The sequence below is a fragment of the Parasteatoda tepidariorum genome, chromosome 4, assembly GCF_982258835.1.
Source record: "Parasteatoda tepidariorum strain Cologne lab strain chromosome 4, Ptep-v5.0, whole genome shotgun sequence".
NCBI classification, from domain to species: Eukaryota; Metazoa; Arthropoda; class Arachnida; order Araneae; family Theridiidae; genus Parasteatoda; species Parasteatoda tepidariorum.
In genome coordinates this window covers 68,820,744-68,840,181 of record NC_141758.1, presented here as the reverse complement: position 1 = coordinate 68,840,181, position 19,438 = coordinate 68,820,744, and the positions used below count along the sequence as shown (strand labels likewise).

General features: G+C 29.5%; 2 protein-coding genes across 2 annotated transcripts in view; one reads left to right on the top strand and one right to left on the bottom strand.

Annotated features, from left to right (window-relative positions):
- RpS27 (ribosomal protein S27) overlaps nucleotides 1-19,438 on the bottom strand; it is a 324,227-nt gene that overhangs the window by 290,308 nt on the left and 14,481 nt on the right. The gene's annotated exons all lie outside the window — the stretch shown is intronic.
- Nucleotides 1,472-15,057, top strand: LOC107456923 (uncharacterized). The gene is made up of 2 exons (XM_016074902.4): nucleotides 1,472-1,703; nucleotides 6,334-15,057. Exon 2 carries the CDS (start codon nucleotides 6,357-6,359, stop codon nucleotides 9,171-9,173), a length of 2,817 nt encoding a protein of 938 aa, XP_015930388.1. The 5' UTR covers nucleotides 1,472-1,703; nucleotides 6,334-6,356; the 3' UTR covers nucleotides 9,174-15,057.

Sequence of the window (19,438 nt, the reverse complement as noted above, 5' to 3'; positions counted from 1 at the left end):
TAAAAAAATTACAATTGTAAACTTGAAAAAAAAGAGAATTAGATAAAAATATATATCCTCTCTCTTAATTCTTAAAACAAAACTTTAATGTTAAAAATATTTCCCAGAAAAAAATTATCCATAAAACGTTATAACTATGAGAAATGCAACACACTATCGCAAAAACTCCTGATGCAAAAAAAAAAAAAACTATATATATTTTCAAAAGCAAAAAAATAAAAACCGGTCTAAATTTTTCCAAGAAAATTTTAAAGCTTAACATCTCAGTTTTCCAATTACTGTATTTTCAAAATATAATAGAAACTTCTTATTTATGCCATAAAAACAAGGTTTTATTGAAAAAGCTAGATAGAAACCAAAACAAAAATTGTTCTTAATTTTTAAATGGAAGATTTAATGTAAAAATCTCCAGTTAACTTTTTCACATTGCTGTATTTTTAAAAAAACAAAATGCGACCATAAAAGAATAATGTTCATTAGACATGCTCTTTAAAAAAAGATGCCCTAATAAAAATGCAGTTAAAAAGGTAAGTTAGTAAAAAGGCTGAAGAGAAACAGAAAGAAAAAAAAAATGGTTCTTAGGAATGAAAAGTAGCTTTAATGTTGAGAATCACAAGTTTCGATGTTATCGTTTATCTGACTTGCCATAAAAAAAAAAGTTAATTGACTTGCATGAATATTAATAAAAAAAAAATCAGTATTACAAAAATCGTGATTATTATAATGATTGTTATTATTATAGAAACAGATGTTATCGGTTATCTGCCTTACCGTACAAAAGAAAAGTGACAAAAAATCTTCCTTTTGGAAGTAAAAAATTTTGGTTTTTCTTTCTTTTCTGCAGAAATTTTCAAAATTTCTTTTTTCTTAAAATTTATATTTAAAAGATGCCTTTTTCGCACATCAGAGGAGAGAGAAATGCTCGTAAATTTTCTATTCTTATTTGGGAATAACGAAAAATGAATATATTTCGATTTTCTTTTCAACTGAAATTTTCAAAAGATTTTTTTCCCAATATTTTTATAACAATGCAAATTATATAACAAAACTTTGACTTCATTTTTCAAAAGATTCCTCTCATGTGCATAGGAGGGAAAAGAAATGCTCGGGATTTTCCATTTCTTACTTAAGCATTAAAAAAATTCGATGATTGTTTTCAGCTAGAAAATATAAGGAGAAAAAAAAATAATAAAACGAAATCGCGAATGATAGTACCGTTCTAGAAATCCAGTTCTTTTATTTACATACTTTTTTTATTTTCACTGTGAATGAAGATTGACTGTGAATGAAGATTTTTTTACAAATTCAGATTTGTAGCAAAATGAAAATGATGGATCAAAAATAAAAAACCAAATTATATTGTACGTTTCCGACTGCCTGTTTTCGCTAGACAAAATACCTTCAAAAATTATAAAAGGTAGAATTATTGATTTCGATTATGCTACATGTTTAGCCACTCTATAGAGAACTTCTTCCAGTTTCTATATTTTAATTAAGGTGGCAACACCTTGAACTGTCCTCTCACTTTAATGTTGTTTTCATAGCATCAAAAAATTACTTATGATTTCTAATGATTTGCCGGGAGTAAACAAACCAAATGAGATCCGAGAATAAAATAAGATGTAGCTAACGCTCTAATAAACTGCTTATCTTGTTAAGTGATTAACAACTTTTGTGGAAGTCCTTCAAACAAAATTTATGAGGTAAAATATCCAAAGTTGTACCAGGGATATTTTTGATAAATCATTAAAATTGAATTTTTTCATTATTTTTAATGCTCAAAAAAAATAAATTTGTTTTCTTTTTCATATTAATTGTAACTCTAGTGGGGATTTATAAATTTGTTTTATTGCTAGATGGGTTTAGTTTCAATGTTATTATAAACAACTTCAAGTCGTAAATTTTTGAGTGCTGTAAAAAATTTTATTGCTAAGTAGTAATTAATTAAAAAATTGTTTTATTCTTTTCTTACCGTCATGAAGAATTCATTTTATTTATGTATATATGTACATCTATCCATAATTACATGAAACATTAAATGTAAAATTGAATTTGATTACTAAACTACATTTAATATACTTTAATTTTTTCTTCATGTTTCAATCATATGACAATATAAATTTCCTAACACAACTGTGTTTGAACCAATAAATTTACCTATCAAAATAACAAACTTACAAATAAAGCATATTGTAGTGAACTTGCATTACTTTATGCTTAAGTAATGCTCATATGAACTTAACATCATTGTAAAATATTAACTTCAAAAATTGCAGAAAAGTTTTATTCTGTTTAATTTTGATTTAGACAAGATATTTTTTTTGTTATTTTGAAACGGGACATTCCTATCCTTAGAAATAACCACAAAATTAAATTTTATTAGAATTTTTTTACTGTTAAATTTTAAAAGTTCGAATTACTTTTATTGTTTTAATCATATTGGCAAAATAAAACTCTTTACATTGGATGATGTTTACAACAAACTAAATTTACGAAACAATTACTATACAAAGTATATTGTATATTTTTTATTCATATTTTAGACATTTGGCATATTGTGCATCAAATATGTCCAAAGTTTTATACAGGATGCAAATAAAAAAAGTTATAACCTCTCCTGTAGGACATGTATTTTTCCAGAAACGGAAAAAGAAATGGGACCAATGCCATTGCTTTGTTTTGATTTGAGTAAAACTTACCTTGTTTTGTTTTTCACTTCTGTATTAACAGCAGAAAGATAAAATTATGTGAGTAATAAATTGCATCATTGCCTTTCCTTGATGCAGGTGTGTTTGATTAACTGTTTGTAATTTAAGGCCTTGTTTCTTCAACTATAATTATTTTCTTGTTTTGTTTTTCAATTAATGAAATCATATACAGCCGAGCTTGCTTATGAGTATGAAGGGAGTATTATATTTGCTTGTTTCAATACAACTGAGTGATTGGAAAACACTGAGTTGAGAAAAAAAATCATATAAGTTCATACATAAATTATAAATTTTTTTTATTTATTTCTGTACAGCACCGTAGAAGTTAGTTTATTTTCTTTGAACAAAATTCGTAGCATAAAAAGCATTTGCCCTGCTGCTTTCTAAAAAAATTCAATGTGGTTTTATAGATTTATGATTCATCATATGTTTTAAGTTTTCTTCTGAATATTATAAGAGTTTTTCCAAAAACAGATTAGATAAGCAGAAGAGGGGGAAGTATGTAGAAATTTTGTGAGTAAAAAAAATATTGTTCCCTAAACCCAGGATTTACTCATTAAAAGTGAGGTGTCCCCAATAGACTTAACATTGTACTAAACAAGTATTTCTTATTTCCTTGTTAAATCCTAGATCTCATTAAACCAGTGCTTGTTATAAGAGAGTTTGATTGCACATTATTCTATTACATATGTATATTCTAATTATGTTCATGGTCCTCTAATATCGAGATTCATATTTACGCACTTTTAATATCTAAAATTTATTTTCATATTTACCTAATTTAAAAGTTATCTATTGTGAATCGTATTCATGTGATTTAAAAATCATACATCGAGATGCATATTTAAGCGAGTTTAAATTCCGATGTCGCTATACCTATTCACTGGATCTAAAAATTCATTTGTATCGCGATTCGTATTTACACGATTCAAAAATGCAATTTGTATTTTCACGTTTCTTAAAATCCAATATCGTGATTACATATTCATGTGATTTTTAAATCCAATGTCGCGATTCTTGTAAGGACTAAGTTTTTCTTAAATTAGTTGCTATAAAAGTATGATATTCTATATTGATAAGTAATTTTATTATAAAAAAAATTATATTAACTATGATTAGTATATAAATTAATATCTTATCGAGTTTCTACACATAAAATTTTCAGAGTTTTTCAGTTTGTGTCACAATCACCCCTGAAAATTCTACAATGAAATTCAAAACAAAATGTCTCAACATCAGACTTTCAATCAAGTTCTGCATATTGTCATAATCTAAATATTCCCTACTCATCCTAGTCTAGATAGATAAAAAAGAAGGAGATAAGACAGAAATGGGACAATAGCCCTTAACTTAACATTAACGATATAAGTGCATAGAATTTTGAGCAATAGTGCTTAAATTTAAAGAAAAATCTGTGTAGGAAATACAGGGCAATGTTAATACCTTTGTTTCTCCTACCCCACCATAACCTGAACGACTCAGACGCAGATGTCAATTTACTTACTGGCCTCTATTATCTAATGTTAATGATGAAAAAAAAAGTCCCCAAAAGAGTATGGTTTCAGCTTACAGGTTGAGCAGTGTTTCTTAGCCTATATTTTTCCAAACCAATTTTATATTAACTACTAGTATAATTGTAGTTGTTTCAGATAAATTTATATATTTTTTTTAAAAAAAAAAAATTATCATTTCCTTCTAAAAATTGGTTAGATAAATTCTCTAATTAAAGAGAGAAGGACAAAAATGACGGATCATAAATACACTAATCTCCCAGCTTTCACATCTGTTTCTAAATTGATATTACAGATCTACAAACATTCTTTATGTTTCATTTTTAAGTTTTGGTCATATTCTTTATGTTCAAAAAATTAATTTATACTCAGATTTTAGAGGAAGATATTGATAAATGACTGGTCCTGAAGGAAATGGCTAATATAAAATATACACTTTACCTGTTGTGAAGCCGTAGGCAAACCTTTGTCTTGATGCCCCTCCATACAGTAACATATTTAACACAATCTCACTCTATAACATATATAAGTTTTCTCTATTAAAAGTTTTAAGCTCTTCTGAACAAAGAAAATGCTACGAATTATTTCATTTTTCTGTAAATTTAAATTTGTATGGCGATCAAGATACATATAAATCGTCATACACACACTGAAGTAAAGAAAGCATAAAAAACAAAAGTTACTTCAATTGAAAGATTTTGTTCACTTTTAATTTATAATTTGCAAAATGTTTTAAAGAAGAAGAATAAAGTGTTCATTTTCAAAATTAATGTTTTTATACAATCATATAAATTGAGCAAAATAAGGCACTAAGCAATTTCAAAACAAACGATTAATTAACAAAAACAATGCATGGGAATGAAAACAAGTTTACACATTTATTTTTTTTAATCAAAAAATTTCCTTTATGAATCAATTGAACAAAAATATTTTGGTTCTAAGACTATAATTTTAACATTCATTTTATTCTTCCTCTTTGCTTTGTCATAATTTATTCACTTTTAAGAAATGATAATTATTTTTCATAAGAGAATGTACCTAAAAGCAATGAAGAATTATAAAAAAAGTTTAAATTATAGCTACTATGTTTTGGCCGGAGGTCCTACATTTGTTTACTTAATTTCATTTCTAAGATCAAATTTCATATCTTTTTTCATTTTTTTCCCCATTATTATAAAGACTTAGCATGTAAATATTGTATTTTTGCATGGGATGAGATTAAAATCAGGGGTCTGTCCAGACATTTTGTGAAAGGTCCGTTTATCGTGAAATTGTAAAAAAATTTCTCACATTCTTTCAACCAGGGTCCGCTTTTATGAATTTGTGCAAATAGGGTCCATTATTACAAAAAAAACTTTTTCGAGGAGTTTTTAAATTGTAAGATATACAAGATTATGCTCAACACTGTAAAATTATAATTAAAATAATTAAATTTTAAAAAATAAACAACAATTGCTGCTTCTAAATTAGAGATGCAGCATACAAATATTTGGTATTTAGCCTATACTGCTGAACACAGAATATTAATTTCGGACGAATAATGGAAGAATCGTCTGCCGAAGACAAAACTTAATTCGTTTACATCCATCTTTCTTGTTTTCTGCTCTAGAAAGGGTTTATTCCATTAACAAAATAATAATGAAGATAAACAAATTTGTGAAGGGTCCGATTATAAGAAAAATCATTTTGTGAAGGGTCCGTTTTTAAGTTAAAATATTTTGTGAAGGGTCCGTTTTTAAGTTAAAATATTTTGTGAAGGGTCCGTTTTTATGAAAAGATATTTTGTGAAGGGTCCGTCAACGGACCCAAATTTCTTCTAAACAGACCCCTGAAAATAAACAACAAAAATATATGAATGCGAGAACTTGTTATTCATTTATCTGATTTATTTCTTTTCTTTAAAGAAAAAGTATTTTTTCTAATAAGTTCGTCAGAAATGTGAGGCTCTGTAGTACCACAATCAACCTAAAACTGGCTCTAAATGTACAGAATATTTATTTTCATTCATTTTAGAAACATTTTCTTTAAAGAAATGTGTGTTTTAATTAATTTATTTGAGTATATTGTATGTGTGTATATATATAATTGCATTATAGTTACATTTTTTTGTTTAGGCCACAAAAGAAAATGAATTCCTATGTTAGATCGAAAGAGAAGTACTGCTTTGAAAAACAAAGGGCATAATTTTTATTCTTTTTCTTCACCTGGAAAGTTTATAACAGTTACAATGCCTGAAAAAGAAGAAACTTACATAACTGTCACTGATAATGTTGTCTGTGCATCAGATTATCAGAGTCTAGCTCTGAGGGAAAGTTTGCATGCTGAGTTGAAGAAAGGAATGCCTTTAACTAACCATATGGAAGAAAATTCTGTTCCTTCCTGTCATACTGCATTTCCTGTAGATTTGAAAGAAGTGTTTGAACTAACTAATCCCAATGCTGAAATTCATCAAGCTATTTTACGCCCTAATGATGAAATAAATCCAGTTGCTCTTCAATATACTCATTCTTCACAAATTTTACATTCACCAAAAGAAACACAAGACGATGATTCGGATAATCAAGTTGCATGGAGACATGTTCTGAGAGATCAAAATAGTCATTCCACAGATTTAAATAATCACTCACCTGAAGAGAATCAAAACTGGGAAGCAGTCATAGATGAACCCCAAAATCTCAGTGACAGCGTTAACACTGAGAATGATATTTTACATGGCACGAAGCCAACTCAGATCAGTGTTATTAATAACCAAGAATCGTGGACACATGTGATTAAACAAACTGGTGACGTTGGTAAACAACATATTCATCCTTCCAATAAAGATCAACCTCAGATGCTGTCATCAAATGACCATGGCTCTTGGAATCATGTTTTAGAGGAGATGCCCAATGCACAAGAGATGTCTCATGCTGCCCAAATTATTCACTCTCACCCAGAATCAGCTCAAATAATAAATGCACATAAGCAGTGGACTCATGTACTTAATAATCCAAACAATCATCAGGATGTTACCAATGTTCCACCAATTGATTTGTCTGGGGACTGTTCAAAATTAACTTCTCTGGAACCTGAAAGAAGAGATGTTTCTTGCCAAGTTGATGACATTTCCTGTCATGGATCACCTGATTCTCATTCTCTCTCTGATACTGATGCACAAAAAGTGAATTGCAATGAATCTTTGAATAAACATATTGCAGAGAGTCCTGATGAAATACCTCAGAGCATGATAAATTTATCCATTGCTACTGAAGTTCCTAGTTCTTCTTCTCAAGTAGTTGTGCATAATGGCATAAAACCTGAAATGTATACACAAGAAAGGCATCTTGTTGTGCAAGCTGGGACAAAGGCCCTTGTAACTACAAAAACTGCTAGCACTTATCCATGCAATCACTGTGGAAAAGTGTTTGGTGACAGCCGAAGTTTGCAAAGGCACATGTTAATACATATAGGTTTAAGACCTTATCGTTGCCCTGTTTGCGGGAAAGCTTTTATGTTGAATGGTGATCTCACTCGGCATATTAGAATACATAGTGGTGAGCGACCATACGCATGTGATGTTTGCGGACGTAGATTTACATTAAAAGGAAATTTAATGCAACACTTTCGCACGCACACACCTGAAAAACAATATGCTTGTACTATTTGTGAGAAAAACTATGCTCAGAAGGATAGCCTTCACCGTCACATTAGGGCTCATTTTGGTGAAAAGCCATTTGAATGTACTACATGTGGTAAAAGATTTACGTTAAAGGGAGATTTAAGTCGTCATATACTTATTCATTCAGGTGTTAAACCGCACTCGTGTAAATTTTGTGGGAGGCAGTTTGCTTTAAAAGGAAATTTAACTCAACATGTTAGGACTCACGTGAGGACACAAACTAAAAACAGTGAAACAGCTGGGACAACCTTTCCCAAAAACCAAGAGGAGCCTCAACTGATATGTGATTTAAGTTACTCACATGTCCAAAAGACTTTTACTTCTGTGCCAAACAGTGCCTCAAACATAAAATTACCTCATATAGTCACTTCGAATCAGAATTCTAATATTGTCAATGCTCATCCTTATGTTCAAACTTCATCACCATCTGAAAATAATCATCAGTCACCTTCTGTTGGTCTGTCATTTTGTTCTGAATGTTCTAAGACATTTCCATCTCCTGAAAGTCTTCATGAACATGTTCAGCTGATACATGAACAATCCACTCGCTTGGCATCTAACCGATATTTGTGCAATATATGTCAGAAGGTCTTCTGTCTGAAAGGTGACTTGACACGTCATTTGAACAGTCATAATGGCGTAAAACCATACGAGTGTGAACATTGCAATAAATCATTCACTTTAAAAAGTAATTTACGGCAACATTTAACTACGCATCAGGTAGACAAATCTTTTGCCTGCCCAATGTGTTCAAAATCTTTTGGCAATAGACGAAATTTAAATTTGCATCTCCGAAGGCACGAGCAGGCTCGTGCGAATTTTACTTGTACAAAATGTGGGCGTTCCTTTTTAGCTAAGTCTGATCACTTTTTTCATGATTGTGTAAAAAATGAAACTTCTTCTTCATCTCTTGAAAGTTCCCAAACTCCCTTATCAGCTAATGCTGTGATTAATAACAACACACCACCTGCATCTCCAGAAGAACCCGATTGTTCTACACCAGTGACTATTCAAAATAGTACAGAACATTCCAACCAATCTGTTCCACTTGCCGTGCTATCAGTGAAACGGGAAGCTTGCCAACTGCCGTGTGAGGACCGAGAACTAGATCAGTTGGAGTGCAGCTCTCCTGGTTTTACTGCTGTTAATGGTGCACAGTCATTTTTAGGACCATTTTATCGTCATTTGTATTTCTCTACCTCACATCAGACTATGATTCCAACGTTGAAAAATTTGCTGCATGCATCAACTGCTGATAATATGAATGATTTTAATAGGTCGGCTAAAAGTAGTTAGTAAATAATATTAGTAAAAAAGATATTGTTGGTATTGTCTTAATATGCAGTCTGCCTTACTTAACTGCATAGTTGTTTTACACAGTTGATAGGTTTGTGGATCAATAGGGGGCACCATTTGAATTCCAATCTATTTTTTCTGAACTAATTGTTTTTATATTGGTTTATTAATGTTATTAAAAGATACATAGATACATTGTCTTCAATTTATCAAAGACAACTTATTTTACTATTTAATTTTATACTTATTAATTATACTTGTTTGAATTTATTGTATGTTTGTTTATTGTATACTAACAATAAAGTTTATTGTGTGCTGACAATAAACTTATAAAATCATTATTTAGTTTTAAATATTATCATAATCAGAGTGCACCAATTGCTAAGTTATGTTGAGAGAGAAAAAACTATATTGTATCAATTGCTAGAAATAATTTTTATAAAAAGTTTAGTGGCCCCAAAAATCTATCCATAAAGTAACTATGCAGTTAAGCTTGGTAGATTGCATACTGGAATCTTACCATATTGTTTTTATGACTTATAGTTAGGGCAGGTAATCTAGCATTTTTTCTTTGAAAATAATAAAATTTATCATATTTATTTATTGTAGTTGAGAAACTGAATACCTGTACAATTGCAAAGTGAGTACTATAGAATTGTTTGTTATGTCATCTTCTAAATGTATAATGTGATACGATGTTACGATGCAATAATGTTTCCTGAATACCCCCTTTTCCAATCTTATGATAAAAGAATTTATTTTTCGATATAATAAACAACCTCAAACTAAATGCTAACAAATTTCAATCTAAAATATAACCTTTTTTTAATTGTGTTTTAAAATGGCTTTATAATTTGGAAGAGGTTTGGAGAGTTAGAAGCAAAAAAAAAAAAAAAAAAAATCTTGAAATTGGATTTTAGTAGTTCACATAATCTATACAAGTAATAATTTCAAAATAAAGTTAGGATCTTTTAAAAAATTTTATTTTTAAGTTTTGCTACAACTAAATCATTAATATCATCAATACATAACCTGATCTCAAGTTTCTATGTAATTTTTTCCATTAGGCACCTTTTTATGACTGAAAAATATAAAAAATTTGTTTTTATAAAACAAGCACAGTATCTAATTAATAGTTTTCAATCATGAATTTGATTAAAATAGTGGGTGTTTATAAATAACTTAGTTGACACATGACCTCTTACAGGAAAAATTGAAGAAATTTTTTTTGAAATGTATTATCTTGTTACTGCCGTAGGTCATTATGGCACTGGGTGTGTGATTGTTCTTGTTTTCCGAAGACGCCATCTACGACCAATAATTCGACTTTTGCCACACCCGTTTATAGGCCAGACCCATTCACACATCCGCAGATCGTAAGTTTGATCTGAACCAGAGAGCGATCAATCCAGTATGCTTCGGAAACATTGATGACTTTATGACCTTACAGATTTAACGTGCACCTGTCACCATTTACTACGTGGGGAGTTTTGGGCTGGCTAGATTTGAACTCCCGTTCTCAGGAACGTGAGTCCAGCACTCTTCCAACCAGGCTATCCCAGCGCTGTAAATGTTTTAAAAGACATGCATGTAAAATAGGATGATAAGCAATTATCTAGCTCTTACAACTCTTAACATTTTCAAAGGGCAGCATCTTCTTTTTCTTCTATCGAAACATGATCATCACAATAAAAAATTTAAATTGCAGTTAGAATAATATTTGCATAATGAATGGAGAAACTATGCAGAGATGAATAAAAGAGTATTTTACAGTTGAACTTGCTTATAACGAGCACAATGGACGAGTAATATCTGCTTGTGTTCATTTACAACCAAGTGCTCAATAAAAATGTGTTAGTGAAAAATTCTTAAAATTCATACAGTACAAATGAAGTTAATTTGCTTTGACGAATCTTGATTTCTCTTTGTTGTATTATTGTTTTTTGGATAACACTCGTGACCCGAAAACATCAAAAAGAAATTTTTCCAAGAAGATAGTAGCCGAGCTGAAATTTAGTATAAATTTTATGAATCGCAACATATTTCTAGCTAAAACCGGGGATTGCTCTTTAAAAGTTAGCTGTCCTCCAAAGACTTATCATTATAGCAACCAAATATTCCTGTAGTTTTCTTTAAATCAGGGCTCGTTATGCGCAAGTTTGGCTGTATTAAATCTTTGATCTACTCTACTGCGTGTGCTTTTATGGCAAAAATAAAAGAAGGAACTGTGATTTGAGTGGTACGTCTTGTTTTCTTGCATTTTTCTTTGTCTCTATCTAACTTGCCAGTATTGTATTTGGATTAATAATGTTCTAACTTGAGTTCAAGTTTTTAACAGTTAACACAATATTTCAATGAAAAAAATAGATATTGCCCTCACTAAAATTTCAGTCACTATAGCCATAATTGTAAAAGCTGGTAATCATTTTTAAGATTCCTTCTTCTCATATCTTATGCTACTTTCATACAAAGTTATATTTGTTTCTCTTCAAGGGTTATGCTCTCTAAAGGATCATATGTCATCAAGGTTATTTTATAATAACTTATTACATACTATGATTTTTTTTTCTTCAAATTCCAGTCACTAGTTTCTTTGCTTATTTGTTTATTTAACTCCCCCCCCCCATAAACACATTTTTTTATTTATTAAATATATATATATGATTATATGTATTATTAATTACATTTTATAAAAGGCAAAGTAGATAAGGCAAGTGTCATTTATCAATCAAGTTGACATTTTATGTACAAAATCAAATTTTTTTTCTAACTTTTACATCCTTAAGGATCATTAAAATAGTTTTCGAAATGCAAATTTTCTTAAGTACCTAAAGCCGTATGAAAATGCTTTTGATGACTTCAAATTTAACTAACACTTCTTAAAACTGAGACTTTGAAAAAGGTATGTTCATATTATATCTGATTCCATTGTGAATAATTTATAAACTAGTTATCATTTTCAAAAATGTGTTCTTAGTACCATCTTTCCATGACCAAATCTATTTATTTGAAGTAGGATTTTCTTTATTAAATTACAATTAAGAACACTTGTAAACATTTCTGTTAATTGTTTATTCTAAGATAAATGATGCTGATTTTTAGTAAGTTAACGATTATATGATTCTCTTGTTATGAAATAAGTCATTTACAAATTATTATTTATATTTTGTTGTATGTTGTTATTTTCAAATATATTTTGAATGTCTTCATTCATTAGTCGTTTCCATACTCTTAATTTATTAAATAATTGTTGGCTTGAACAATTTCAAAGCATGCCTAAAAGATTACTAAAAATTGATTACTAATTGTTTTCATGAGTTTGAACGCTTTTTATGCATGCATTTAAAGAAAAAAATTTGAACATAGTTATAAAATTCCGAATTTGATTTGATTTTTAAAATCAATTACTAAATCTTACTTTCAAATAAAGGGAAAAAACTGAAGATAAAAAAAAATTCATTAACTTAATGAATTACAAACTGTTATGTGTATTATAATAGGTGCTTCCTTATATTTTCAAACTGATTATATATATTCATTAGCTATTACTATTATCATTATTTACACTGGTGAAAACAATTGTAGGGACAAATGTTTTTTTTTTATGAAAAGAAATATAGCAATTAAAACCAAACCTGGCCAATAAATTATCCAATATAAGACTAATATATGGGAAAACAAAAATGGGCACAACTTGTACCCTAAATAAAGAAATCGGTCATTTTACATACAATAATGTTAATGATCACCTCTAATAACTCTCAACTCATCGTTTCATATTGTTTATCAGGGTCCTTATCAATACCTGTGTCAACCACACTCACTTTTGCACAGAGGAGGCACCCTTGAGTTCATCGTTGGTCATTGGAGTTAGTCTTTGAGTTGCAATTGAGCATATAAGTGCGTCCCATACGTGTTCGATGTTATTAATGTCAAAGCAAGTAGAAGGTTATACCGATTGTTGAATATCCTCCGATTGAAGGTATTCGTCTACCAACTGAGCTCTGTGTGGATCACCCATAAAGGAAAAGTTTAGTTCATATGCTTTGTGGTAAAGTCTCATCTAGGATGCAAGGGTTGATGTAACATTGATCTGATAGAGTACCTCTGTCGAGCCCGTGAAGGTCGTTATACTTGATACCTGAATAGACCCCTTCGACCATAATGGTCCTTTTTGATTATTTTATAGAGTTAATATCGATCCTCGGTTACTCTCCAGATAAGGAACACATCTTGAGCCACTGTCCACATTGAATCGCAATCATCCTCTGTCCAAGACAGGCACCCTGCTAGACTCTCTTTTAGCAGTTCACAAATAAAGCGATGCTACAGAGCGCTTGTCACATAGGCAACATATAATAAGTCTCTGGGCGACTGTTATCTGGGATATAGATGTTCCTGTTGCATTATACAGGTTGCGGAACAGTTGTGTCACGGTTATGGACCTATTCTTTTTTGGTTAGAAGTGTCTGAAATTACATAATTGAGCCAGCTTATGGACCACTGTTCCTGCTTCTGTGAACTGTTTCCACAGAATGGGCACCACAATTCTCAAAACCTGAAAGTCCCTTCAATAGCTGGCCGTGATTGGCCTGCCTCTAGTCTTCAACTGTCTGTCATCTTGTGATATTGTCTAGACAATGAGGACTGGTCATACTAACGATGGGTAAACGAAGAAATTTAAAAAAAAAAAAAGTATTGGGTTTTAAAAGGACCTTATGCTATATATATATATATATTTTTTTTAAATTTTATTTTCTTTTCGAAAAAAAAAAAAACCCTCCCTTCAATTGTTTTCATCAATGTATTACTAGAATTGAATATTAACTTTGAAAAGAAACTTCGAAGTTGTTTAAAGAATCATTAAAAATTAATTCATGGTTTTGATAAATTTATTTTAAAATAAATTAAGAGATTATTACAAAATTTCAAATTTTTTTTTTTAAAATTAAGCTTTACTGAAATGAAATAAAAATTAAAACATAAGTTGTTATTCTTTTAACTTAATTATTATATGTAGCTCAATTATCTATTTTATAATTTTAAGTTTTGGAATTAATGTTATATTTGCTAACTATTTTTGATCTTTTAGCTAATAGGGGCAAATATTTTATGTATTGACATTCATTTTACTTCTCCTGAGAATTTAATTCAAAATAACTTTTATTATATATGTTTGGATTGAGAATAAGTCTGTGTATATATATTTAGTTCATATAGCTTTAAAAAATTATAATAAATTATTCAGAAGATATTTATTTATTGTTAAATTTATATTTAAAATTGTTAGTAAAAATTTTTTGTTCTTTTTATAAAAAATTTTGTTGAAAAAAGAGTTGATTGTAAAATATTATTTTGATGTGTGTAAAATAAATCTAATTTTTTTTTAATTTTTTTTTTTTAATCTGGTGATTTTTGAGACATTGAAATGGATTTATTATTTATCTTTAAATTTAGTTTGAAGAAAAAAAATTACATATGTATTAGTTTGTTCAAAAAATTTATCTTTGAAATTATGATTGTTTTTTAATTTTTAACTTAATTCAGTTCTCTTAAATCTCAGTTTATTTATAATTGTACGCATTCTAGTCTTTAGTTTCATATTCCCGGCATTTTATTTCTCCTTGTATTTTAAAAAGTAAACTGCATACAAATAATAACAAAATCACAAACTTTTATGTTTGATGTACTTGCCATATGTTTAAATGGTTTTTAAACATTATATGCATTTCTCTTTACCATTTATTAATTAAAATTTAGTCACAAATTGAAAGGGAAAATTTTTATATTTGAGTTTGAAATATTATTTTATATGTGATAATATTGTCTTAAAAATCGTACTGTATATGTGGTATGTAGTGAAATAAATTGAATTTGGAATTTGTTCTTTATACTCGTTTTCATTGAGTGTAATTACACTGTACTATGTATCACACAAGCAATGAATCAATGGGGATTATATTTGAAGAAACTCAAATGCATATAATTAATTCGCAGAATTCTATGAATTAACCTTCTATCTTTGTGCTGACCTTACCTGAGACTGCATATATTTTTCTTTTCTAGTTTTCTTTGTCTCTTGAATAATTTTTGGGAAGGATGTTATAACAATGCACACACAAACATTTTTTAAAAAATACTGGAGCACATGGTTAACTTTTGATTTAATAATCGGAATTTATTTTATAACCGAAGTTAAGCAGACCTATTTATGAGTTTATGGCTATCAATGTTCAACGCCGTAACCTTGTAATTTCGAACCTAATACAGAAGACAAAACTCCAGGATGAAGTACTGGGAGAAATTTTGCCTTCGTGGAGAACTTTGGGATGGAATTAACCCTCATTTGCATTACATGGAGTGGAAAACCACGAAAACCTTTCACGGTTAGCCTGACAACAAGGGGACTCTAAGCCACGATCTTATTACAGATATTTACCATTGAAAATATCTTATGTCAGCACTAAGGTCGGTGAATGCCGGATGCAGAATTCGTATTGACTCCTGACTTTAGTCCGTGTGACTGATTTCTTAAGGGAAATCTTAAGAGAAAGTATATTTTAAGAATACCAAAATGGTTTCTGAGCTGCTGAAGCTATTCTAGATAAATCGGGGTCAACACTAGAGCCTGTAATGCGACATCATTTTGTTCTACACACGTGTCACGTCACTGTGGCGATCATATTAAAGTTGTGATTTCATAAATTTAGAATCTATGTTTCTTTTCTCAAATCGAAATAAACAAAAATATTTATTTTTATGGCACTTTTTTTACATTGAGGACGCTTACTTTTATTTTTAGGGAGCTTTTTTCTGGTCACCCTGTTATTAGTTTAAAATTTAACGATAGAAAAAGAAAAGGAAAAAAAAAAGAGATATACCTAGAGTAAATCATAAAGTTTCAATTTTTTTTTTAAAATCATGATATCTTTGCAAATGATTCCTTTTAAGAATATTCCTCTTTTACATAAACAATGCTGGATAAAGATGCTAAATTGATAAAATTAAAAAATGCAATCATAACAATTTCCCCAAAAATTAGTTGTTGACAGAATTTGAAAAAAAATTAGAAGATAGAAAATGTATATATTTTACTCAATATTTTTAAGACCCTAGTTTTTTAAGTTAAAGGAAATTTTTTTAAACAAAAGAATTTTTTTTTTTTTTTTTTTTTTTGAAAATTTAGGGGGCAAGGGCAGTTTAATTTTCCGAGCAAACTTTGTAGGATACGTCAAAATAAAATTCGGACAAATTTATTTAATTTTTATCCATAATTGTTTAAAATAGTTCGCATTTTAACATTTGAGTCTACGCTTAATTATAATGAAATTTTGAAACATTTATATCGCTCACAATTATTAAATCTGTAGTTTGAACACGGAACAATACACCGAAATTTTAAATTTTTTATTTTTATTTTGAACACGTGATGAAATGGACCATATTCCCTAAGGCAGTGTTCCTCAACCCGCGGACCGGTACTGGTCCGTGGATCAAATGATATCAGGCCGTCCATTTCATTGAAACTGAATTTAAATTCCTAGGTTTATACCCCTAATTAAAAATATCTGTGTTCCATTAAAATTTTATTTATTTAAAAGAAATGGTCCCCCGAAGGTAGTGACATAAATTTTTTAATGTTTGTAATGTAACATTGTCTCCGATTACCCCCAGATGGAACCGTCTCATTGCAAAGAAGCATGCTCAGGGTTCTCATAGTTTTAGCGTTCTAGTAAGTTAAAATGTTAAATCACTTTATATTTATTTTTTGGTGTAACTGTATTTTATTTTGAAGACATGTTTAAATACACTTAAATTTAAATTAATAAATTAAAATAACCTAAAATATAAACAATCAACGCCCCCCCCCCGGCGGTCCGTGAATAAAATTATCAAACGTTGACAGGTCCGCGTTGATAAAAAGGTTGGGGAACGCTGCCCTAAGGCTCCTATACTCTCATTCAGGGGCTCTAATATTGCCAATATTAGTTGATTGCTTGTCTTAAAGTTGTTACTCAAAACACTTAATTTCAACTGTGCAAAGCCCAATCAATTATAGCAATATAATTAATGTTTTCTCACTAGAACTTAGTTCTACCTTCATGTACATAGTAATCAATGGCATCTATCAAATTTTGTATGGTATATAAAAATTGACCAAAGTATTTGCGTAACTTTAATTTACCAACATTACCCAAGTAACATTAAATGACATCAAAATCTCAGAAAATCTTAATTTTTTTTTTTTTTTTTTTTTTTTTTTGTATAACTTTTGGATAGAAATTGTAGTAGAAAACGTGTATTTCGAATTTTTATCAAAAACATATGAAAGGTAGTTGTTTTTTCTTGTATCTTGTTTTCTTGCATTATCTTGCGGTCGCCATAATATTATTTTGTACCGGTTCAAGTGCTAGGTATCATGTATTAGACTCAATATTTTCAGTTATTATCTTGCTTTTTTTTATTATTAGAAATCGCTTTTTTTGTGGAATAAATGAGAGGAAGATTTGTATTGTAGTAGAACAATGCGGTGATATAATTTTACTTAATTTTCTGCATTGTTGTTTATTTATAAAACATAGAATAGTAGTTTTATTATCTATACTAAATATATTTTACTAAAATACTATATGTGCAGTGGGGGATCAGGAAATAGAGCGTTCGCCTGATAATGAGGTGACCCAGCTTCGATATGAATTCTGTTCATGGCTCGCACTCATCTCCGTGCTGAATCTTCAGCAAAATATCCTCAGTGGTAGACGGATCATGAGTTAGAATCCCCCTGCCACCGGGCTAACCGTAGGAGATTTTCGTCGTTTTCCTCTCCATGTAACGTAAATGTGGGTTAGTTTCATCAAACAGTTCTTGAAAGCTAGTTTGTCCCAATACTTGATCTAGGAGTTCCCTTGTACTCTGGGTTGAGTTCAAGGTTACATGGATACGGAGTTGAACATTGAAAATCGTTCAGAATTGGGTCGGCTTTTCAGTGACGGTTATAAAATAAAATACTGAATAAATGACGTTGCCAGATCCTGCAACCATTTTACTTTAAATCATGTATAATGTCAAGTTGATTTTTATGAATTAGAATTTTAAATTTAAAAAGAATTATATCCTTTGAGTAGCTAACTTTACTGATGATTTTTTTTAATACTTCTTCAGCTATTTAGACAAAGCGTCTTCAGTTAAATTCGGTATTATTAGTCATAGCATAAAGTTTTCTTTTTTTTAAATTTAAACATATTTTAGCTATTTTTGTAGAAGTAATCTGCACCGCAGACTTTGGTTTCATTTCCTTTATCATTTTTTTTCGAAGATCAGTAAAAAAAAAAAATTATTTAAAAAAATAATAAAAATTATTTTGTTTACAAAGTATAAAGTTATTGTAATTTTATGTAAGAACATTATGTTAACTTGTTAATTTTTACAAAATGAATTATTACACTGATTTCTAAAGTAATCAACTAGCATTTGCAAAGAAAAATAATAATAATAGATATGTAAATAAATTTTAAAAAATTAAACTTAAGAAGGCAGAATGTGCGACGCAAAAGTGTGCATGGTTTTCGAATAACAACAATATCAAATAAACAATGTTGCTTTCCTTAAAAAAAAAATTATAGAAATTTTCAAAGAATAATTGGAAAATTAGCCAAAAATATATGAACTCGATTTTCACAAGTTTCGTACAATATTTTATTTATTACTTTATTATGTGGACCCATAAAACAGTTGTTTTTGTTCGAAAGTTTTAAATTATTTTATTTTTTGAAATTGTAGATTGACCGGTTTTAAAATTGAAAAATTGACCGGTTCCATACTTTTGGCCCTTCTCCTTTCCCTAACCTCTCATCAGTTGTATAGGAATGAACTCCGATATTTTTTCCTTTTCTTAATATTTTTCATTAATAAAAATATTTTTCAAAATTTCCATGATGCTTTCTTTTAGAACTATGCTTTATGTAGTTTTCAGTTCCAATTAGTTTCCCAACTTAAAAGATTTTAATCTATATAAAAATCACAATAGAAACTAACGAACTTCCTTCCTCTAAGACAGGGTTTCTTAACCTGTGGTTCATGAACCCCTAAGGGGTCCATGAGTTATATTTTGGGAGTCCGCTGACTACTCCTAATTTTTAAAACGTTTGGAAGCCTACCCATTGCTTGTAAATCGAACTATGGCAGCTATAATTCCGTTTGCTACAGTGTATCTTTGCGAAGCGGAATTTTTCACACTTGTGACAATAAAAATATAACATCGAAAT